This window comes from Neomonachus schauinslandi, chromosome 10 (assembly GCF_002201575.2).
Source record: "Neomonachus schauinslandi chromosome 10, ASM220157v2, whole genome shotgun sequence".
NCBI classification, from domain to species: domain Eukaryota; kingdom Metazoa; phylum Chordata; class Mammalia; order Carnivora; family Phocidae; genus Neomonachus; species Neomonachus schauinslandi.
Window position 1 is genome coordinate 29154725 of NC_058412.1, and position 24672 is coordinate 29179396.

At 41.9% G+C, this 24672-nt stretch overlaps 2 protein-coding genes across 7 annotated transcripts in view; one reads left to right on the plus strand and one right to left on the minus strand.

Annotated features, from left to right (window-relative positions):
* Window positions 1-6368, plus strand: part of CRIM1 (cysteine rich transmembrane BMP regulator 1) — a 186798-nt gene extending 180430 nt beyond the window's left edge. For all 4 annotated transcript variants that reach the window (XM_021697804.2, XM_021697801.2, XM_021697802.2 and 1 more), the window contains 2 exons: window positions 2390-2580; window positions 3886-6368. In XM_021697804.2, coding sequence (XP_021553479.1) covers window positions 2390-2580; window positions 3886-4062 — 368 coding nt within the window. In that variant the 3' untranslated portion in view covers window positions 4063-6368. The remainder of the gene's footprint in view (window positions 1-2389; window positions 2581-3885) is intronic.
* A 1220-nt stretch (window positions 6369-7588) lies between these two features.
* FEZ2 (fasciculation and elongation protein zeta 2) overlaps window positions 7589-24672 on the minus strand; it is a 41619-nt gene continuing 24535 nt past the window's right edge. The window contains exons 6-9 of one of the 3 annotated variants that reach the window (XM_044918708.1): window positions 15945-16025; window positions 13730-13805; window positions 10926-10991; window positions 7589-8491 (exon numbers count right to left, since the gene is read on the minus strand). In XM_044918708.1, the coding sequence (XP_044774643.1) occupies window positions 8475-8491; window positions 10926-10991; window positions 13730-13805; window positions 15945-16025 (240 nt within the window). In that variant the 3' untranslated portion in view covers window positions 7589-8474. Of the gene's footprint in view, window positions 8510-10925; window positions 10992-13729; window positions 13806-15944; window positions 16026-24672 lie in introns of all 3 variants that reach the window. The other 2 variants (XM_021697502.1, XM_021697501.1) reach the window with 2 other exon arrangements.

Here is a 24672-nt window from a genome sequence, read left to right on the forward strand (position 1 = left end):
TTTCCACTCATCAGGTTTATTCCTTGCTTTTTTCCCCCAGCTCTGTCCTTTTCAGTTGTGTAACAGGCACATTATTCTGTCTCTCAGTAGTTAAGTGACAAAGCAAGGCAGGGTTCCTGTCAATATTGCGCTCTCTAAAAGTAGACCTCTTGATCAAGAGTATAAACTTCCTCTTAGCCATGACTCAACACCGCCTCCTGTCTACTCCAAGGACATTCTTAAAATCACTGCTAGGCAATTTTTATATCTTTTGGGAGAAGCAATATTTATTGCTTGAGAGATTAATGGTCTGTTGTTACTCTAGATACTCTGCAGGTTATGCTTCTTTAGATCAAGCCAGATAACCAGGGAGCCAACCTCCTGGACCCAGCGTTTTGGCTACTTATATAATTGCCATGACTGAACTGTGCTTTATCATTACGTTTAAATTCATTCAATCAATAAATATTCATGCCTACTCTGTGCCACACACTGTTCTACATGCTGGGCTTTGGTCATAAGAACAGCCTTATTTACTGCAATATATTGAGGACCTGTGCATTACTTAGCATCATCTCTGTTACAAAGTCCCTGAGGAGGATATTTCCTCATGTGTCAGTAGCAGGAAAATTTGTACTTCTCCTAAGCAAGATTTTTTTTTTTTTTAAAGATTTTATTTATTTATTTGACAGAGACACAGTGAGAGAGGGAACACAAGCAGGGGGAGTGGGAGAGGGAGAAGCAGGCTCTGCCCGATGCGGGACTCGATCCCAGGACCGTGGGATCATGACCTGAGCTGAAGGCAGTCGCTTAACCAACTGAGCCACCCAGGCGCCCTCTTTAAGATTTTATTTATTTATTTGACAGAGAGACAGCGAGAGAGGGAACATAAGCAGGGGGAGTGGGAGAGGGAAAAGCAGACTTCCCGCTGAGCAGGGAGCCCGATGCGGGGCTCGATCCCAGGACCCTGGGATCATGACCTGAGCCGAAGGCAGATGCTTAACGACTGAGCCACCCAGGCACCCAGCAAGATTATTTTTTAATGTTGATGACATTGTAATCTTGTTGATGGTATTTGTTTCCTCTTTTGCTTTTGCTGCCAGGAAGCCCAAAGCTCAATTTTATGGCCTGCTTTTTGCATCAAAACAGAACTTAAGCACTGGACTGAATTTTATAAATAGACTTGAAGCTTCCTTTTCCTTTCACTAAATTTTCCTTAACTTTTCAATTTCCTTGTATGACATATATTCCTAAAACCATTTGCTGTATCATTTGGAATGTGGTAAGGCAAAAATTCATTCCTTTATTCATTGTGTATTTAAAACCTGAATTCATCAATAAGATGTTATTTTGACCTTTGGTATTTGTCTTGATACTGATAAATAATGAGGGTTTTTTCAAATTCCTGTCAAGTATTACCATCTACACTGGATAGAATGACTAGGAAGGTCCTCTTCTTTCCATCCCCCCAAGCCCCCCCCCACACACACACAGAGGAAGAAGCGTATTAATAAAAATCTGATTTTTAAACTGTAGACAGTCTTAATATCACAAAGCTGTGCTATGATGAGCTGTTTCCAGAACAATTTAAGAGCAACTATTTTTGATTGTGTAATTCCTGCATCATTCACTAACCTGGTCTTTGATGCATTTAGACAGTCTGAACACAGTAGTTTATTTGAAAGAAAATAAAAATAAGGAAACTTCCAGGGAGTGCTCCTGATTGATATAGAGTTAACCTAGTGATCTCTGCAATATTTATGGCAAGAATGATGATTTAAAGGAACAGAAAGACCTGCATTCATAAGAACAAAATTAAATGTTGTCTCCTGTGCAGTATATTAACTAAGGCAGGAAAATGATCTATTAGGCCTAGTGAGTTTTCAACAATTTTATGAAGAGGGAGGCATTTTTGCTTAGAGCTCAGTATCAACCAAAAGACCAAACTCTTGATGCTGATGTAGTTTTTACTGTTATATTAGTAATTAGTCTTGGCTGTTAGTATGGTAAGTCCAAGAAGATGCTTTGTTCTAGTCTCCTATTTGCTCGTAAGCGGGGAGGTAAGCTAATGTTTCTGTTTCCGAATCTTAGAGAAGACCATATAGGTTAATGTTAATCAAAATACTTTCAGTAATCTAGTTTAGTCAATTTATAAGGATGAAGCAAGAAGCAGCTTCATCTTGCCCAGTTGTTAACCTTCTCACCCTCATATTTCCTGTCTCACATCCATCCCTAAGAGCTCTGCCCTCTCGTAAGAGCCCTCTGGATCTTTACATTTGAATCATGTTTAGCCTGAAAGCATTGGGAAGAAGTGAAACCAAGTAATTGATTTGCATTTGCAGTGTAACTAAAATAATCCTTAAAAATTCTTGTTGAGGTAATAAATGCTTGTTAACTGTTTTTCTCCTAGACATGGGTCACCTGCAGGTAGATTACAGAGATAACAATAGGCTGCATCCGGGCGAAGATTCTTCACTGGACTCCATTGCCTCGGTTGTGGTCCCCATAATAATCGGCCTCTCTATTATAATAGCATTCCTATTCATCAATCAGAAGAAACAGTGGATACCACTGCTTTGCTGGTATCGAACACCAACTAAGGTATTGTCCTGAAAAAGTTTGTCTCTTGAGTGACTGAACTAGGAAAGCTTGCGTGCTTACATTTCCTTAAATTGCTTGATGTCTTTTATATTAGCCAGTGAAAATTTTGCTTTGGTCTTCATGGGCTCAAGCACACAGCAAGCTGTAGTCATCCACTACAGAGTACTTGCCCGGGGCTGGAGCAATCAATGGACGAGTTACCCATCATCCACTGGTTAATGAATCCTGACCTTCCACACAGCCAATGTCCTGGATTTAAAGTTTTCAAAAAAAAAATACTTCTGGATTCATTGTTTATATTAGAAATTAAAACCTGAATTTCTCAGTGATCTATCAGCTTAGAATTGGGAAAGAAACCTAGAAAGAGGGCACTAGCACTCGGGTGAGAGCCACAAGACTGCTCGAGCGTCCTGAGCATATACAGAACTCCAAAGGACAGGGAGACGTATCCAGGGCAAGCACCGGGGGACAGGTGGCAGAAGATCCTGAAGAGACTGTAAAGTAACACTAGACCAGGCAGAAAGGGGCACATTTCACTACTGAGAAAGGACGAATATGTATTTGTCAAATCAGCCTATCTTAAAAGCCAAGAAAATTCATTTTCATTAAAGGGAAAAGTCAATGACTTTTTCCAACCCTGAGTCTACTTTTTACATTTAGTCTTTTTTTTTTTAAGAAAAAATCATATACCCTTAAGAACTTGAAAACCGCTTGAATAATTATTTTAATCCAGTTTACCACCTAGATAACTCTTCCATATAAAATTTCTGTCAGATGCTTATCTGGCCTCTGATTTTCTTTTAAGAAATACACTTTGGGCACCTGCGGGCTCAGGACACAGGGCTGGGCAAGACCCAGTCCCCACAGTGAAAAGCTGGGAAAAGAGACGTTCATAACGTGCATGGAGTGGCTGGCTACAGACAGGGGCTGGCTGTGTGATTTAACATTGTCTGTTTATCTTAAAATCTGCCTGTCTGGTGACTCCCACTTCTTCAACCCTTGTAAGTGCTAGCCTGCATGTCAAGGATTTGAAAATAGTTCAGTGGTTTCACCATTCTCTTTTTTCAGTTCCTTCATCCACTCCATTTGACATAATTTATTGACAGTTCACTTTTAAACCGTTTTGTCAGGCAGGATCCCTTACGAAACTACCGCTGGTGCTAGAACAGGGTGTAGACTCCACATCCAGTCTGCCCGTCCGTGTCCTGCAAAGCTATCACCTCACTTGAGTCGGGACTAAATTTGTTAACTTAGGATACATAAAACAGCTAATTCTTTGTGGTTTTTCCTCCTCTCATTAAATAGCCTTCTTCCTTAAATAATCAGCTGGTGTCTGTGGACTGCAAGAAAGGAAGCAGAGTCCCCGTGGACAGTTCGCAGAGAATGCTAAGAATTGCCGAGCCGGACGCGAGATTCAGTGGCTTCTACAGCATGCAAAAACAGAACCACCTACAGGCAGATAATTTCTACCAGACAGTGTGAAGAAAGGCGACGTCAATGAGGCTTTGAAAGACAGAAAACGACTAAATCTGCTTTTAAAAGTAAACTAGAATTTGTGCACTTGCTTAGTGGATCGTTTTGGATTGTGAGTTGATGTACAGCGCTGAGAACTTACCGGGATGGGCTCTGTCTACAGCAGTGTGCAGAACAAGCATTCCCACTTTCCTCAAGATAACTGACCAAGTGTTTTCTTAGAACCAAAGGTTTTAAAGTTGCTAAGATATATTTGCTTGTAATATAGCTGTAGAGATACTTGGGGGCGGGGACAGTTGAGTTTGGTTGGGGAGATGGGTTGGGAGGGTGGTGTTGGGAAGGCAAATTGGTCAGCTGGGCTCGGGGATGGGGGAGAAATCCTGTTAAAATAAAAGCAGTTGAGTGGCCCAGAGGAGCTTTTTTTCCTTGAAGACTGCACTGGTTGCTTCAAAGCTCGGGCCCGAGTGAGCGGGAAAACAAAGGCCTTGCGACCCAGCTGCCATAGCCACCTTAGGACTGCAGACGAGCGCACCAGCACCTGGCGCTAGCCATCCCCGGGCTAAAGCCACGAGTTTCTTGTCTATACGGTCCCGCTGCGGTGGGCGGTGAGGAAGCAGGAGAGATGTGCTGCGGCATTTCTCCGACGCGGGTTGTTAAGGAGATAGACAGTTATACTTTTCGCTGCTTTTGTTCTCTTCCAAGCCAATCAGCCAGTTCCTAGCAGAGTCAGCAGGTGAACAAGACCTAAGTCATTTCTTGATGTGAGCACTGGAGCTTTTCTTACCACCACGTGGCAGGAAGGAGGCAGAGGGCGAAAGACACCAGGTATTTCCAGGGGCTGTACTTCATTGTCTGTCGTGGCTTTGTTCTCTTGTTGGGTGTTCATAGTTTTTGTTGAAGCTCTAGCTTAAGAAGAAACTTTTTTAAAAAAGGACTGTTTGGGGATTTTTTTTTCCTTATTCTATACTGATTCTACAAAATAGAAACTACTTCATTTTAATTGTGTATTATTCAAGCACCTTTGTTGAAGCTCAAAAAAAAATATGCCTCCTTAAACTTTAGCAATTATAGGAATATTTATGTAACTCTTATGCTTCAAAAAAACAAAAGTATTTGTGTGCGTGTGTATATAATATATATGCATATATATTTATACACATACAATTTATGTTTTCCTGTTGAATGTATTTTTATGAGATTTTAACCAGAACAAAGACAAACAGGCATTCCATATCAATGCTTTTGATCACTTACAAATTTTTAAGAAGACAAAATTTCAGTCTACCTGCAGTTTAATTGGGAAGAAAGATGTGTGTGGTGAGTGTGTGAGCGTGTGAGGGTGTGTCTGCTCACGCCTTGTGCATCAGCATCACACCTGCTGTGGAGAAGGTATTCCTTTATTAAAATCTTCTTCCTCATTTGGATATGCTCTCTGTTGGTTTTCAATTTGCTCACTGGCCAGAAACATTGATGGCAGTTTATCTGCATCACTAATCAGCTCCTGGATTTTTTTTTTTTTTCTTCAAACAACTGTTTGAAACAACTACTGGAATATTGTCCATAATAAGCTGGAAGTTTGTTGTAGTTTGCCTCAAATATAACTGACTGTATACTATAGTGTTAACTTTTCAAACAGCTCTTAGCACTTTTATACTAATTACCCATTTGTGCATTGATTTTTCTTTTTAAAATGCTTGTTGTGAAAGACACAGATACCCAGTATGCTTAATGTGAAAAGAAAATGTGTTCTGTTTTGTAAAGGAACTTTCAAGTATTGTTGTAAATACTTGGACAGAGGTTGCTGAACTTTAAAAAAAATTAATTTATTATTATAATGACCTAATTTATTAATCTGAAGATTAACCATTTTTTTTTGTCTTAGAATATCAAAAGGAAAAGAAAAAGGTGTTCTAGCTGTTTGCATTCAAAGGAAAAAAAAGATTTATTATCAAGGGGCAATATTTTTATCTATTTCCAAAATAAATTTGTTAATGATACGATGTTACCAAAATAGATTTACATCAGCCTGATTAGTATAAAATTTTGTCGACAATTAATCCATTCCAGGCATAAAAAATCTCTATCAAAAAAATTGTAAATGCTTGCTTTTTGTTTTTTTCAATCATGGCCGTATTATGAAAATACTAACAGGATATAGGACGAGGTGTAAATTTTTTTATTATTATTTTAAAGATATGATTTATCCTGAGTGCTGTATCTATTACTCTTTTACTTTGGTTCCTGTTGTGCTCTTGTAAAAGAAAAACAAATATAATTTCCTGAAGAATAAAATAAATAGATATATGGCACTTGGAGTGCACTGGGGTTCTACGGTTTGTTTTGTTTTCCTCAAACCACAAAGCCATGAGGGAATTATTTGCAGCTGGGTTCTTGGCACTTTGAATCTCAATCACAAAAAGGACTAACAGTCCTTGTGTGTTAAGGTTGTCAGTCTGACCCTCCAGCACCCCCCGCCCAGCAGCTCCAGGGCTGCTCTCAGAGGGCAGGCCTCGCCCTGCAAATCCTTGTACAAAATCCTGTCTCGGGGTAGGTGGCACTTTGATGCTGCTCTTAGGGAGACTTAAAACCTACCTGTTGTCAGTCACAAATCAGAAACCTGCTCATCCTCTCCTCACTGGTATCAAAATCCATTCATCATGTGTGCGAGAAGGGTCAAGGTGGGAAACACTGGTAGTTTACCACTGGGGAAGCAAGTTTATCAAACAAAATCAGAGAAATCTCATTATTAGGGGACTGGGAATTGAAAGGAAAAAAAATACTTTTTCATACACTCCAGAAGCACCTACTTAAGAATGAACTATAAACAGAACACTGTTGAATCTCTTCCCCAAAAACCTATCCTCAAGGACTTTTGACTCTCTCGTATGCCTTCTAAAGTAATCTTTCCTTAGTATAGGCAAAATTTTTACAAATTTGGATCAATTTAGTTGAAGTTATTAATTGTATTGTGTAAGTATGCATCTTCATCAGTTGGAGGGCAAGGAGCGAGGTAAGGCCCACACAGTCACTATCAAATAAGGCACTGATAAAACAAGAAACTAGCTCAAGCTCCACATAGCCCTAGGTAACCGCGGAGATGCCAAGTCGGTCTCCAGCTCCAACCTGAGCCGCTGCTTCGCAGACCTGGTGTGCCACTTGCCCAGTGGAATGAGGACTAGGGGTGGGCCTGTGTGCTCACAGATGTTGAAGGGGCATTTTAAAGCCCTGACAGGTCCTCTGTACTCCCGTGGTCTGAGGGAGGGAGCTGCCGTAGCTGTTGGGAACGTCTCACAGACCCAGGAAAAGAGCAGGACTTTGGTCATTCCACAGCAACCCAGGGCAACCTGGAAAAGTCTCTCTCTCCCCTCCTGACCATCATGAAGCTAATCAGGGTTCACCAGCTTACACACAGCAGTGACAGACAACATGTAGAATGGTAAAGGGAAGAATCTAGCACTGCAAGGGAAGAAAAGTCTTAAGAAATACAACAAAAACTCTCAAAAAAAAAAAAAAAATCTCCACATATATTACCCTTTTTTCCAACATTTATTAAATGGCAATGACTTGACTGGAACTGGCAGAAAAGTGTTTCAGGACCAGTGCTGGATGGATGAGTAGCTGCTCCCGGAGTAGCACTTGGGGAGGACGCCCCCGCACGAAGGACACAGACCAGGAGTGGGGGCGGGGCGCGGCTGTGCAGACATGAAAGCACCTCAGGGGACACAAACTCCTTGTAAAGGACACTTCTTTGCAGACATATAAACATCCAAAGTTCAATACAAAGTTCTGAAAGTGAATGGCAACTTAATGGTTAACATCTGAACAGTGGTGAAACCCGCAGCAACCTCCAACATCAGCCCGCTCCCCACTAGGGAGAGCGCACATTCGGCTTCCACTTCTTCCAAGAACAGCCCGTGTTTCCGTTTCAGTCTCCCTGGACAACACTGGTAGGTAATATTTATCCTGACAGTCCCCTTATAAAGATCAGCATCGGTTCTCGCCACCACCGAAGAATAGCTACAATATAAATCTCTCAATGCTTTAATCTAGTTCTTCAGTGCAGTTCAGATCTAGAAAGCCATAAGAACTCAACTGGGCATACTGTCAGCTCAGGAAAAATATAACTGCGCATGCACAAACACGACTTCCCTCTTCCTCTGCAAAGTTGGAGAGAAGAGCTCATAATTGTTAGTATTTAACACAAAACACCTCTAGATTTCAGAACAGTGTCATACTTCTCCTGGTTCATAATACAAAGAATTAGTGAAAGCATGATCTAGTAACACTGAATCACAAACCCAAGTTCAAGTGTGCGGAGTTTCCAATGGCAGGAAGGGAATGGTAGCCAGCTTTCAGAACAATGCTGTACGAAATCTAGCTTGGAGTCCGCGAAAGAAAGCTGCTCCTGACACGAAGCTGCCCTATGTAGGGCACAGAACTAGAGGAAGAAAAAAACCTTCAAATAGAAATATAGATTTTGTATATATTTACACAAGATGTACATACATATGTATAGAAAAACATACTATTAAATCATGAGAACAAACAATGCAAGGATCTACAGTAGCAACTTTTTAAAAAAGGTTTGAAAAGGCTACACCCAACAGTGAAAAGTTCTCTCAAGACACATTTATTACAATTGCCCAGAAATGAGATACCAAAAGGCCATGTCTCTTAGGATGCCACTTAAGAGATAAGAACCCATAACGTTAGCCCTATACCGTCAGGCTTGTAACATGGGCAAGAAGCTCCCCAGGAAGTGAAAGGAGAGTGCAAGTCTACACACACACACAGCAGCAACCCTGTCTACACTGCCGGCCTTCGGTGCAACCTGGAGGCCACGGCAGGGTCATTCAGCACGTGCGAGAAAAAGCTTAAGAAGCCCGTACAGCATCCATCCCACCCTTCTCAGGCCAAATGAGGCCCCTTTTCTACCTTCTTTCATTTCATACCTTCGCATTAAAATGAACACTTAGCAGCCAGGCCATGGTCTTTGTTGTTACACAACCATGAGGAAGTCCCACCAAGAAAGCAGAAGAATTTTCCCTTGAGCAGGACCCCCCGCCAGGCGAACCTTCTAGTGGGCTGGGGACCCACCCCCCCAAGGTAGAGGAATCGCTGACTGGCTGTGGAAGGGCCAGATGGGTGGAAGAGAGCATTTTCAGTCACCCCGTCTGCATAACCGCCGTCCATACGTGCCCACGCGACTGAACACCTCTGAGCGTCACCCACAGGCCCACTTACGTGCTCGGACCGCACAGTCACCACCTGGCTCTGACCCCTAGCTGCTTTTCCACCCAGGCCTCACAAAGCTGAGACAAAGCCACCAACACACGCACACAAGCGGCCCGTGAGACGCAGCTCCGGCACGGGCCGGCCCGGCTCACAGGCGGGAGCGGGGAGCACAGAATTAGGTAAGCGCTGCTTCCCGAAGGCATGTGGTAGAGGTTCAGTTACAGGCCTGGGTTTTCAGAGGAAAAACTGCAACATCATTTGCCCCCAGAGCTGTTCTCTGGGTCGTAAAATTCTTCCATGCAGTCAAATGATAAAATAGCCAGAGAATGTTTCAGAAGCTCATTCTATTTCTGGCACTCATGGTAGTGCCCTAGGGACCCGCTATAATTAAAAATTAAGACATGTTCTTTATGTTCATCTCATTCCTGTTTCATATCTGTAAGAACAAACCTCAGAACAATCCAGCTTTCATACCAATGCTAGCACAACATAAAAGCAAACAAAGGTGTCAGGTATTAAAAAAGAAAATTCAGAATGTAATAGGAAGAAAAAGCCCTCCATCAGAAGAACACAACTTATTTAAAATTTCAATTTATTCTTTTCAAACCCCTCCCCCTCCCCCTAACCTACTAATGACTGGCTCCACTCCAAGTCTCTTACAGGTGATACTTAACGTATCACTCACTTGGAGCTCCCAGTACATTCTGAGGTTCCCTCTTTATGAAGCTATGGTTAAAGAAAGGTCTCATCTGAGTCACCTAACATCTCAGAAATCCGAAACTTCCTATGGTTCAGCCAGCAACTCTGACGGAGAAGAGAGAGAACCCAAAGGAAAATGTTACCAGAAGAGGATTGCTCTCAATATTGGATCACACCCTACAGGATGCATTTTGTGATGCTTGGAAAATCCGTCACCTGGATAACTGCTGCCTTATAGAAAATAATTTCACTGTATTAGTATTAGTTTTAGTTTAGTATTAGTTTTGCCTATAATTAAATAAGTTCATCAGTTCTCTCTTTATCATCCAAATTTTGATCTTTCCTCATTAACTTCTCAAATGACCTTCCTTTGCCTCATCCCTGTTCCCAACCTGTGATACTGATCTTGCTAAGATTTATGGCTCATTTTTCATTGTCCTAGTTGATGAAAATCCATTCTTTTTCTCCCTCCCCTGCCTGTCCCTTACAACAATCCCTCTCATATTCCCTTTGGGACTCTCCACTGATTTGACTATTCTTTCTTTCATCCATCCTCACGATCTGTCCTTCCCTTTCCATTGTCCCCAAGATAGCGGAGACCACCCTACTCAACCCCTCCCAGTGTCAGTCAACACCTCAGACTCACATAGTTGTGGGAATGTCTCCATAGTACTTCCCCCACTGCCTGCCTCCATGCTTACAGCTGAGTTGTGCAACGTATTTCCACCAGCTCAAGACCCCAAATAAGAGTTGAATTTTATATACCATAATTCGTAACATGCGTAGCATAAGTAAGCCATGCATCTATCCTCACTCTGCACAAATGACATTGATTAAAGTGCGTTTGGGAATTATTTTCTTATCTATTAGCAAGATGATGCATTCATCGACTCATCAAATCTTTCCAACCATCGCGCACACCACATCCTAACACTCACCTTTCAGTATATAATCGGTTAACAAGCTCGGGACCTTTTCACTGTCCTCTTTCATGGCACGAAGAACTGAAAAATAAAGGTGAGAAAGACAAGGCAACAATTTCAAATTCCCATCGAAGATCTCATTTACACTGTAGCATTAATTAATTATATGGTATAACCCATCCATGCAAATTATTATTTTCTGGATATGGAAATACACCCACAAATGCTCAAGAACGTACTGTGGTTAAGTCCTTACTCAGATGAGAACATTCCTATTGCCCGAGACTCATCTCCCTGATTTAAAACTTCCAAACAGTAGAATCAGGAAAGAGGCATCAGGTTATTTACACAGAGCCTCAGGTCTGTCATCATAAATACTGGAGAGCGAGGTCCCGTCGTGAGCACTTCCGTAGGCCCCGGGGAGCAGGATAGCCTCAGTCGGCAGATCTCACAAGCTGGAGAAAGTCTTAGATAAATGACTAGTTAGCTACACTCTCCAAGGAGCATGTCTGTCAGCCTTCTTAGAAATGGGTAAAAGACCAACATAAAGAACAGACCTCACAGAGCAACACCCAGCCAGGCTGCCTCCTTCTAGACTATGAAGGAACCTTGGCAAATTAGCCTCATCCTAAAGGAAATCTTTGACAATTTCATCTCTAAGCAAAGACGAATAGAAAGATCAGCTATTAGAGTGGTTAAAACTCTAGGCCACCCAGGTACACATAAACACATGAATAAACACTACACTTGCACAGTATTCTCCCCAGAGCATACCGGGGAAAATGCCACACTCTTTTCCCCCAGACATAGGACAAAACAACATGGTGTAACTGGCAAGTCAGTCAACTGGGCTTAAACCCTGTCTTTCCCACTTCCTCGTTGTGGGACTTCGAGCTAGTTCCTTAACCGCCCAGTACACCAAGTTCCTCATTTGTAAGATGAGAACCATCATCAGACCAGTCTCAGGCTTGTTATGATTACCAAGTTACTAATTCGGATGTGAAGGGCTTAGAACAGTGCCCCACACAGAATATAGGCTATGTAAGCATTAGCCGTATTTATGAACACAACTAACATTATTCTAATTCTTATTACTATTGCTGTGTGCTTCCAATAGCTTTTATAAGGAAGGCTACATAACCAGAAATGCTACCCCTCTCCCCAGGACGTCTCCTGTGGCCAACATCTCCAAGGTGGTGGCCGCAGAGGCTCCAGTTCTCCCCCAGGTTTTTAGGAGATAACCACTTCTTACTTTCAAAGTGAAACTCATACTGACTTGGACATTCATTCACACCCCCTACACACGTTCACTCACCCAGAGATTCCAAATGATGGCCGTCTACAAATACATCATCTAAGAATCAGCCTGAGGACATTTTGATGTGGGAATTATGATGACTTTGGTTTGGCCAAGTATGTTTGTCCTTGATCTGAGAAGCCGAGGTTTTTCAGTAATTCCTGGCTTCCAAGGCAATATTTATGTCTCCTTCTGAAAGGGCTACTCTGTTCAGTATTTCTGCTTCCCATGATGTTTTAGATTTGTTTCCAGTTCTACATAAAATCACATGCCATAAGCTAGCATTATTAAAAAGTACAGTGGACTGGGAACTAAGAGACCCAGCCCTGTAATTAACCATTCGCCTGTGTGATCTTGGACACTCTAACGTCATGAGTTCCTCTGGAAAATCAGAAGGCTGGCCACCCAGTTAATCTCCTCATTCTCTATTTTAGACTGGCTAGCATCACTTGATTTATCCATATTTTGGTATAAAAGGCTTTGAAAGTATTGTTCACCAAAGGAAGGAATAACAACTTCAGGTAGCAGGCAGGCACCTCCCTTGCGCTCATCCCATCCATGCCTCCATATCCCTAAATTCCAAAAGAGCTCTCGTCACCAGTATCCATTCCTGTGATTCCCTCTCACTTGGCTCCCTCTTTAATCAGCAGTTATTACAAATATTTACAGTAGAAAGAACCTAACAGGTCAGCAAATCCAGTCCCTTCAAGGAAAACAAAGCTGACTTACCCCAAATCAAACGTATGTTAATTTATTTACTATGAGGGAAACATAGCAAATACTTTTATCCTTGTTTGTCATTGTGACCATGAGAAAGTAAGTAACATCCAAGGATATCACTGTAAATAACAGGGACAGAACCAGAATTCATGGCTCATTCATGGTTCTCATAAGAGATAGTCAATGGAATGTATAGTTAAGTCTAACAAATTATTTTAAAATGCAAGCCTCCTGAAGGTGGAGTATTTTTGTCTGCTTTGTTCGCTAAAGTATCTCAATGTCCAGAACGCAGCCTGGCACAGAATATGCCTTTTTAATATTTGCTGAGTGACTCTTCTTAAAATATTACTACCAATTCAAATTCTACCTGTGACTACTACCTTGGATTCAGGGTTCTACATTCCCAAGAAAGGAGAGTGTTTTAGGCCACATTCTAAATCTTTCCTATTGAGTTACTGACAATCATATTTATAGAAGATCCATGAAGGACCTTATTTATTGATAAATGATATGTTCTTAAACATCCAAGAGATGATGGAGAATCAAGTTACACTTTTTTCCCTCAAAAGTTCAGCTTGTAAATATTTCAAAAAGAAAAAGCACAAAAAATACAAATCAACTCTGGATTTAGTGTCATGTTTGATGTTATAGGCCATCCATGGTTTCATTCTCAATAAATGATGACATCATCCATCATTTACTACCCTAAATTGACAAAGCAAAACAGCAACAACCAACCAAAATCAGTATTTTGAATCAGCAAAAGTAAACAGGATAAGAGTTTAATTTCATCTTTGCTCACTTTTTGTTAATATTTGAAGATCTTCAACAGATGGTGGTCCGTTTTTTTTCTCATAAGGAATGACTGTTGTCAAGTACTGCCAAGTCAAAAAAAAAAAAAAAGTCACTTAAATCTGAATGACCTTATCTGCAAAATTTTGATACAATTACTAAAGGTCTATTTTATAACATGAAACATGAGGTATCTTACTATCTCAGCTGGAGCTCATTTTTTTGCCCACCTCTATCTGCTTCATTCAAGCCCAATGTTAATATAAATATCCATTTTTTCATCTTTCAGTTATTGAAAATTTCACAAAAGTAGGTCTGAGGGTGATCTATTCAATTTGTTCATTATTAAAGTCTTATCTAGCATTCTCCTTGTATATTTTCAACATATTTTGGAAATAGTAATTTAAAACTAAAAACGTAGTTGTAACAGTTCTGCATAAACCAAATCATTCCCAACAGCCAAATAATTCTGTTTCAGACCATTTTTTTCTGGTTGAACAAAATGGTCACATGGATAACTTGACAACTTTAAAAACACATACCAGCTTCTTCCAGAAGCTATCTTAGACACGCGTACCAATTTTAGAGGTGTATTATTATTATTATTTTAAATTATTTAGGATGTTTAAAGGCATTAAGGGAAAAGAGAAAAGTGAAAGGAGAGAATGGCCTAGTGAATAATAAAAATTCACATCTGATACTGAGACAAACAGTCTCGTTCACCACTGTAAAGGCTCACAAGTATCAGATTTATGGCCTATTAAGTATGTCCCATGAAAGCAGAATCTAAAAATTATTGTCCAGATGTACCTATTCTGACCACTCCACCAAAAACTATCTAGTTCAGTGTGGTTTGCATGTGCTCATCTGGAGATCTACTGTCTTTTACCCAGAATCTTTTAAGACCCACCCATTACTTAGTCCTTGCTCTAAATCTCTGCTCTATTCCTAACCCTCCATGAGTGATTTCACCCTTGGGTGACCTCATAATCAAAAGACAAGGTAAAATGGTTTAACAGGAACTGGCTCCTTAGGTACAGAAAAGTAGGAAAAGTGAATTATTCCATGTGTATGAAACAATTCCCACCATCTTTTTGGTATAGACTTCTCCAAGGTGATACCCAATTGTAGCACTGAATGTTTCTCTGTGAAGGAAGCCGGAAACAAGCCCCCTGGGGCTTCACAATAGCGTGAGCAGCAGGCAAGCTGGCCTCTGAGAGCATCAGGAAGCAGCGCCAGCCCCACCCCATCCCCAGCGCACTAGCCAGCTACGCTCCCTGGCCCACTGGTATGTGTGGGTCAGTCCGGAAGCTATTATGCCATCCTGTGAGTTTGAGAGAGGTAGAGGTGCCAGAATAAAAAAAAAAAAAAAAATTAGACCATCCCTTCATGGAGCTGGAAATGTCTGTGTGAAGGATTATTTAATATTGATTATTGCCCTTCTTGCCCTTCTACGCTCAAATGCTTTCTTTTGATAAACTGCCAAAAGCTACATTCTGCACACTTTCTGTCTTAAGAGCTACATTGAAAAGCTTTCTTTGTGAAGTGAAAATTTCAAATTGTGAAAAGTAATTTTAAGCACACTCATTAATGTAAATGTTTCCTGTGTTCATGATCCTCCTTAAATCACTATACAAAAATGTTAATATAAAGCAAATTACTACACATTTGACTGTGTACTTCTATCCATGTATAATTTTATATAAATCATGTCGCATGCCTCACTTGGCAGAGAGTGAGTTGGCTAACTACATGATACACCTTAAAAACACTTGAATTTCATTTAAAAGGAGGTAAGATATATATACTCTTACTGACACGTTTGACCTAGAACTCCTGTCAAAAAGACACCAACATCAGCTTTCTTCCCCCCGCAAAATGATATCTTGTTTCTCAAACTTTTAGAATTAGCATAGTATATTCTAGTTTAGCTATATATTCTATACATGCAACTCATTATGTCAGTGCAATTTGTTTAAAGGTAGTAGAAAATGGAGTTCTAAAACATGTATTAAGAATGCACTTAGTCTTTTGTCCAATTTGAAAAATGCTTTTTCCTAAAGGGAATTGTATGCATTATCGAGACTATAAAAATGATGAACTTTCACTTCTCTCTTTTAAGCAACAGTCTTAGTAAATTAGTAAAACTGCCAGCTTTCACAGGACCTTCACTTACGCAGGAAATGAAAAAGCAGAGAATGAGGAAAATAAGGATAACCCAGCACCTGTTTCTCTCCACCTGAATTTCCAAAGGTGTGGCGGAGGCCATTCTGAATGACATTTGAGATCCCTTCCATGCTGAAGCGCTAAAGGCAGCAATATACGGCCCGGAAGAAAAGGACAGAGAAAGAAGTTCAAAGACTATTAGTAAGAATGCACCACCATGATTTATGTGCCCAAGAGACAAGCAGTTAGAAAATGCCACTACTCATTCAGATAAAGCAGACAAAATCATGCTGTTTTTAAACAGTTTTTGCTTCTATTCCCTTGCAAGTCAAATGCAAAAACAATTGCTTTTATGCTACTATAATTCATGAAGACTTTCCTCACCTGGCTGATAAATAAATTTGCTCTAATGTAAATATCCTAAGTTGTACACATCTTTGTCTTAGGCAAAATTTACCCACGTAACTTTTAAGATACCTCTTGATATTGTTTACCTACATTGTATCAAAAGTCTGAAAACTTAATACTAACAGTATGTATATTTTCAGCCTAAGTGTGCATATTTCTACCGCAAGTTTGGAGAAACATGAACATAACATTTGGCAAATGAGAATGCTGTTACTTGGAGAGCTGAGGACGGCTTCCCACTCGCTCTGCGGGCCACCTGCCACTGCCTTGGTGCAGAAAACTCGAACTGCAAGAGCACATATGCTTCCTGGAGAGCACAGTGGATCCCATGTGCCAGCAGGCCCCGCACACTTCTGCAGAGACTTTCCCGCTGTTTCTAGGAAACAATTCTAGCTTCTTCCCCCAGCAACCTCCAAGGCTTCCGAGAACTCACTGTACTCTAAAGGGAATAACTTTTCCCTCAACTACTTATCTTGATTTGTAACCAGTCTGCAATGCCATCAGACTGGGGAAAAGTGGCCATTGTCACCCCTCTGGCTGCTGAGTCAAAGGCCTGAGATGGATTCTTAGGGCGTGACTAATTAAGGAGGAAGGCATCCTGGAGTGGGAGTTCAGTCCCCATTGACCAGATGGGTCCTCTCTCTGGATTTTTACAGAGGAAAGTTGAAACAGTAAACACACTTGAGTCAATATAACGAGTATTTACCAGACCCCATGGAACAGAAGAGGAAAGCAAGGCAATGGTCTCTGCTTTCAAGAACGTATGGTTTAGCCCAGTGGTTCTCAAAGTGTGGCCCAGGAACCCCCCGCCGGGAGGTCCCTGAGACACTCTTAGGGTTCATGAGCTCAAAATTATTTTCTCAGAAAAACTAAGGCATGATTTGCCTTTTTCACTTTCATTCTTTCATGACTTATAGTGAAATATTCCAAATGCCAGGCTGAATGTAGAAGCAGATTTAAGACTCTAGCTCTCTTGAATTAAGCCAGGTATTAACAAGATTAACAAAAATGCACAGGAATGCCACTGTTTCTCACTGAATTTTTGAAATTAGAGTTCTTTTTCGTAAAAATATGCTATTTGTGTAAACATTAATGAATTTCTTATTGGTATTTTTAAATGAGTTAGTAAATTTTTAAAAATTTTATCTTATAATGGAGCAATTATCCATCAATATGACTTATGTAGACAAAAGCTCTTTGGGGTCTTCAATGAATTTTAAGAGTGTAAAGAAGTCCTAACAACAAAAAGCTGAGAAACACCAAGAAGTTTCATCTTTGAAGGAGCTAAATGCCTCTTTATCAGTCATGTACTCTGTGGTATTATCGAAAATCTGAGTACCAAATGTTACCGTCTTTGGAGAACATATACAACCATGCCTCTCCTCCTAAATGGTCCCTCCCCACAGAGCCCTTCCCAGACTGCATGCCATTTTGTTCTGGCAAGAATGAAATGTCTGGTCTGGTCACCTTGACTGAACATGCTTCACTTGGCTGACAGCATAACCATATTCCCTTTGATGGAGTAGGCTAGTTTTAAAGGAAAACCTACACATAAGTATTCTGTAGATTTTTGTATTTTGTAGCTTTTTCATATGCTATCACATAATTTGTTCACATTTCTAAGCAGATTATCAAGAGATGAACTTAGGCACCAGAGGCTAGAGCCATTTTTTAAACTCTACCAAACGTATTTCCTCTCAAAAGCAACAAAGAGAAAAACACTTCATTCTCTATGTAACCTGACTCCATTATCTCTAGGCATGTTGAAGCTAGACATTGTCAAACAAGGTGAAGAGTTTTAGCATCCATGCATCAGGAGACTGAGGGATACTTTACATCTGGGCAGCACGTTCTTAAAAACACTAGCTGTACCTCCGCAGTTCGAAACCTAATGTCTGTCACGGCAAAAACATAAGTAAGAAGACAGATGCACATTCTTAAACTCCTGGGTCCGGCTGTAACCTAGGGCTCCTTATGAAACGTACAGCCGTGGCTCCACTGAGCCACCACAGCGCTGGTCGCCCGATGGACGACTCCTGAAAGATGGCTGTCCCGCAACCACAGCGCCAGGCGGGGTGGAAGGAGGTGGAAGCACGGCCACGTGAAGCCACAGCGACCCGGAAAAGCACAAAGCACACGGCTAAGAGCTGATCCCAGCGAGACAAGTAAAGGAACTCTCCCTAGAGCCGTGCCCCGGGGCTGAGGGGGGCTGAGGGGGGCTGAGAGGGGCTGAGCCCGGAGCTGGGGCCGGTGGCCCCTGCGGCGGCCTGGGCAGGGAAGCAAGGTGGCTGGCACCATGCTACTGCCTCCCGCCCCAGCGGGAAAAGGACAGCACAGCAAAATCTCAAGGTTCACGAGAGACGTCGGAGCCCATCCCTCCCCCAGCGCCCCGGCGGCCATCAATGCCCACCGCCAGCCAGGAATCACAACGCCACCCTGTCCTGCCCTCGCTGTTTTCAAACTCTTCCTCCAGCCCGCTCTGTCTCAGGGGCAACTTTAAATTCTCCAGCCCTCAACCAAGTTCCTTTCCCCAGGGTTTCCTCAAACAGCTCTTCCCGGGTCACTTCTCTGATGCTGAGGTCCAGGGACACTTTTCAGATCCCTCTGAGACCCCCGGTAAGCGCTCCACCTGTGCCCCTGCCCTGGATTCCGCAGGCTCCTGGCCCTGGCTTCCGCCTGCCCCTCGGGCTGCCCCTTCCCAGAGGTGCCCCTTTCTCTGCTCGGCTCTCATATACCGGTGTCCCCCGGGCGGGTCTGTCCCTACTGTTTTTCTCATGCACGCGCTCTGAACGGTCCCACCCCGCCGTTTTTCACTTCTGCTGCCACCAATGTACAGCTCCACTTTGCTAAGATCAGGAAAGGGCTGAGAACCGAGCCTGGCACTGAGGAAGGGCCCAGGACACGTCAGCCAGCTTTACTGCACCGACCCCCTGAGTGTCACTTGCGTGTTCAATGGCCTCTCGGCCATCTGCACCTGAATATTGCTAAAACTCATCATATCCAAACCTGAACTCATCTTCCTCTCTCCCACCAGAAATAAAAGTTTTGTTTCTTTTTTAATCCTATTCCTCTTGAGCACTCTCTACCTTTCTCATGCATGTATCCACTCTTTCAAAAAACAGGAGCCAGATATCCCAGGTCTTAGCGACTCCGAGCGAGCACACCAGCCAAGCCCCTCCCCTCCCTGATGACCTGACATTCCAGCAGAAGCGGGGCCAAGAGTCAAACAAGTAACGCCCCAGCTGATAGCTGCACCACGGCAATAAAAATCGGGACGCCTACTTTGTATCGGGAGGTCAGAGAAAAGCTCTCTGAGGAGGCGACATCTGAGCTGCAACACGAAGTAAACACCCTCCCCGATGAGCTACAAAGGACCATGGACAAGAGAGATCCCCTCAGAGAGCAAAACCAAAAGCAGCCAAACCGGCCAACCCAGGAGTTCCGTCCACGGCCAGTGCACAGGGGTCCTGTTAGCCTCCCCCAGCGGTGGTGAAACAGGAGCTGCCGAGTAGTCCCACTCTCCGCTCCTTCCCATAAGCAGTTTTTACTGCGGCGGCCCTGTTCTTGCTCCGTCCTGGTGGGCGGATGTGCTAACATGGCAGACTTAACCTTGGCATCATAGAGGCCACATCCAGAGCGGACGGGAAAAGCAGGTAACCCCCCAAAGATGCCGGGCTGGAGGCTCCACGCGGTTGCTATTAACAAGACCTGTGCATCTCCCTTTGGGAGGGGGCACATGTGTTCTACCTATGCTTGCCCAAGTCAGGAATCAGTGACCGGACCCTTCATCCTCTCTTCCCTGCTGCCCAACCAAGAGATTCCACCTCTTTCATATCTCTGAAATTCAACCATTTTCCCGGCCCTACTGTAACTTCGTGGCTCATTTCTTACCTGAATGAGTGCCTCTGAGTCAACGTCTCTCTAGTTGCCCCCTTCCAATTAGTTCTCCTTGAAACACTGAATTTATCCTCCCAAAAGACAAATCTGCCCAGGTAATGATCCACTTAAAACCTCTTTTTGGGTTTCCTACAGCCTTTACATAACGACCAAATGCCTTAGCATGGCATACAAAGCTACCCATCTTCCAGCTTCTACTTTGCTACTTCCTCACCTTCTTCTTGAGTGACTTTCTCTCTCACCTTCAGCTTGCTCTCTCAACTTCTAGCCATAGTGAACCACCTACAGGGCCCCAGATGTGCCTGTCACCTCCAGATGGCTGCCCCCACCATGCCCTCTGCTTGGTAGGCCTGTCCCTTCTTCTTGTTGTCCTCCAGATTCAACTCAGCCTTCCCAGACCCCTAAACCAAACGAGGGGCAATAGCAACTTATCCACACCTCCATCACGAGACGGTGCCAGGCACAGAACACACCAAGGACATGGTAGCTGCTCTGAATACAGCAATTACCACTGTACACCTAGCTTCCTCAACCTTGACAGTACTGGTGGGCGGATGTGCTCCCCCTACCCCCTGCCCCAGCTGTTGAGTGTGGAGTCAGACAGCTGCTTGTTGTGGGGGCAGTCCTGTGCAGTGTGGTGTGTTGAACGGCATCACTGGCCTCTACTGGGAATGCTGGTAGCACTGCCCGACACCTCATCCACTTGTGACAAGGACAAATGTTTTGGGACATTGCCTAAAATCATACAGTGGGGCAAAACTGGCCTGGCTGAGAATCACTGCATAAAGTACGTTGCATGGTTTGTCAGCTGGATCCCCACGTAGCATGCCCCCGCACGCTGGGATTTACTCTGCATCCTTAATACTCATGCCTGACACATAATTAGAGATCAACATATGTCTATCTCGTAATAGTAAAAAAAAAAAAAGATAATCCAGATTTTTTTTAAAGTGGGGATGAGGCACAATATCTAAAGAAAAACAGCAGAGAAAGAAAAAAGAAAGTTCGGATTAAATTTTTTTTTTTAGGGAGAGAGAGCTGGGGCGGGGGTAGGGGGAGCAAAGTAAGAGGGAAAGAGAGAATCTCAAGCAGGTTCCACACCCAGCACAGAGCATGACAAGAGGCTCAATCTCACAACCCTGAGATCATGACCTAAGCCAAAATCAAAAGTAGGACACTTAACCAACTGAGCCACCCAGGTGCCCCAGTTTGGGTTAATTTTTTAATAAATTTAACTAAGTTCTCACAATCGTTAAGGGAAGAAATAATGTCAGACACTTCTTTCGTGTGCCAACAAAGCACAAACCCATCCTCAGCACGCGGGAGGCATTCGATGGATAGTCGCTGGCTGAAATTAGAAAATTCTGTAGCAATTATTACCCATACCAGTGAAATACTTTCATATTTGGCGATGGAACTAGAAATCACACCTTAGTCAGAAGTATTTGGAATCAGAAAATTTTCCAAGAGTCAACTGGGATAGAAAAATACTGAAATAGAAAGCAGGGCTCCGAGCTCTCTCCCAGCCTTGCCACCAACGTCTGACTAGGGAGCAGTCACTAAACCAACACATGCCTGTTTCCACACCAGTGAAACAGGTGATGAAGTGATATCATTTGTAAAGGTCTCTTATTAGTAAATCGTATGAATCTATGAATTATCTCAACCGAGATTATCCATGGTTTCTTTAAGAAGGCAAATCAAAACACACACACACACACACACACACACCAGTATGGGACTGCGAGGTCACATAAGGTTATAATGTAAGTGCTCTAGAAGGACAAAACTGCACAGCCAAATGACACATTCGGAGTTATCTACCCCAATGGCATTTACAGATGTCTGCTAAGCCACAGTTTGACACTTCTAAGACCAGAGCCCAAGAGTGTTAACACCTGGGGTAACCATATTGAGAAGAGAAATTTTTTCTCTGACTTGTTTAGGAGAGAAATTTTTAAAGAGCTAAAAAGCAAAAATAATCTGAAGGTGAACAGAAGACAGATGACATGATAAGATACAAAGTTATTTGTCAAAGAAGTCAATGATGAAGTTCTGAAAAAGACCACTGAAGAACCCGGTCTAGGAAGTCAGTGTGAAATTAATAAAGTAAGATAAATAATCTTGTTGACAAGGTTTGTAAAACAATGGAGTGACTAAGAAATACAAAACCTCCAGGATAACAAAAGAGTAGCACGCAGAAGATCAATGAACTAGAAGGATCAAGGAAAGGAAAGACCAGGCAGGACAAGGAAGAAATAGGAAAAGAGCTCCAAGAGCACACAATAGGTGGTTTCACAACTGCCCTATAAATTCCATAAAACAATACCCCTTTTGGAAGGCAAAATGAACTTTAAAAAGATAAAACCTCAGAGACAGATTAAATTTACTTTTCAGTAAACATCAGCTCATTTAGAAACACTGCATTTATAACCTTGAGAGCAGACATGGTGTGATTAGGTGCTTCTGGTACTGAACTGGGCCAGAGGGAAGATTTTGTCTATGCTTAAATTTTATTCGGGGGGGCAGAGGGAGGAGGAAGAGAAGAAGAGAAGCATTCCTTTGTTGAACATTTCTCACGGTAAAAGTACTACAGACCTGTCAAAGCACTTTCAGAAGTCTCGCGGTTAGGAATGCTCGATGAAATAAAGGATATTAAGGATTTCTTAATTTAGCTTAATTAAAATAAACAACTGCAATATTAAGTACGTCAGAAAACCTAATCCTGCCTCCATTTAATCTACCATTTCTAAATTTGAAGGATCCAAATGTTCAAATGCAAAGTGAAGAGCTAGTAAAGATTCTGGGGGTCTGAAATTACCTTGTAATCTATCCATCTGTTTTCCACCGTATCTTTACAAAGGAGTTAATAGCTCTGTAAAATGCCCTTCTCAGAATGGAATTTTTGATATGAGCCCATTTATAAGCAGGAAAATGATTAAGCATTACAGTATTTACTTTATTGTTTCCCTCACTGCTGACAAAGTGCCAAAGTAACAGTGAGGATGGGGGAAGAAGTTTAGTCAATCCGGGGCTCCAGTCGCATGATTTACAATGAGAATACTCACAGCTACCTCATGACCATTTCCTTCCCTGGCGTGAGTAGGTATTTAAGTCTCAAAATCAGCCATTCTCTAGAATCTTTTCCCATACAAAACCAGGAGCAAAGTATAAACAAGATACAGGAGATTAAAAACAAAAATCTGAAAAATCTGAAAGAAGAGGGAAAGGAGCCAAGATCTCCAAGGCCACAGACAAAACACCTGCACAGCTTACCAGGAGAAACACAGAGCCAAGGGTCCCTTGCACACACCTCTGTGTTACATCCTCATGCCAGTATGTACAGGTTCTGTGAGCTAAGGCCTCTGCTGAGCTTCTGTCTACCCATTTATGAAATGGCAGGAATATTAATAAAATCTGTAGGGTCGCTGTGAGGATTAAATGAAGTAGTCCATGGGAGTCACTTAGAGCGTTCAGCAAATACTGATATCCAAAAATATTCAAAACATTTCTCTAGAAAGGCTAGAACAACATTTGGGGGGACATAGCTCCCAAAAGGAAGTAACCACATCTTTCTACTTTTCTCCAGAACAAGTAATGAGTAGTTTTAGTTCTCATATAAATAAAGCAAAAACTGAGAAATAATACACTCCTGACTACAGATAGTCTCTAGCCTAAGGAGCTGAAGACAACATGAAGAAAAGAAACTACTGTCCGTGACTAAATATACAACTCAGCCAAAAAGCTTAAACTGAAAACAAGTAACACTTGCAGCTAATTCAAGGTCTTTCTGAACAAGAGAAAGAAAAGAGCTAGTAAACCCAAACACTGTGTAAACTGAAAAGCAACAAGAATCAGATACAGCGATGTGATCTGTTAATTCTTTTCTGGAGTCCTAAACATATCAAATCATTCTCTGCACAGAACATTCACCAGCTTAACTAATTTCACAGAAAGAAGGATCCAGCACAGGGAAGGCCAAACTAACCAGGAGGCCAGGAAATTCAGACTATTCCTGCTACCAGACTTTTCTCTTAGCCTTATCTGAGACCCACGGGCACAGATCTCTAACAAGCCAGGAAATCTTTTAAAAATCCCAAATTCAAAGCTCAGTGTCAGAAAAAAGGTTAGGAAAAGCAATTAAGAAATGCTTTTCATCTATTTCTGACTCGTATCCTAATTTATGCTCTGACTCCATAAATATTCTTTATACTCAAGAGATTCAAAAGAAAGTGAAAGTCAAACATAATTATGGTTCCTCATAAATCACATCATTTGCAATAGTTTGAATGACATGATTTTCAAATACTGACTTATAGAACAGTACTTTTAATTTTTAAATTCTTAAAATAATCGAAACACAAAATACAAGAAAAACAGAATTGAAAACAATAAATGTAAAAAAATTACAAAGCAAAAATATTCAAATAAGTATTACCTAAGATGTAAAATTTGAGTCTGTTTGACACTTCTTCAAATCAA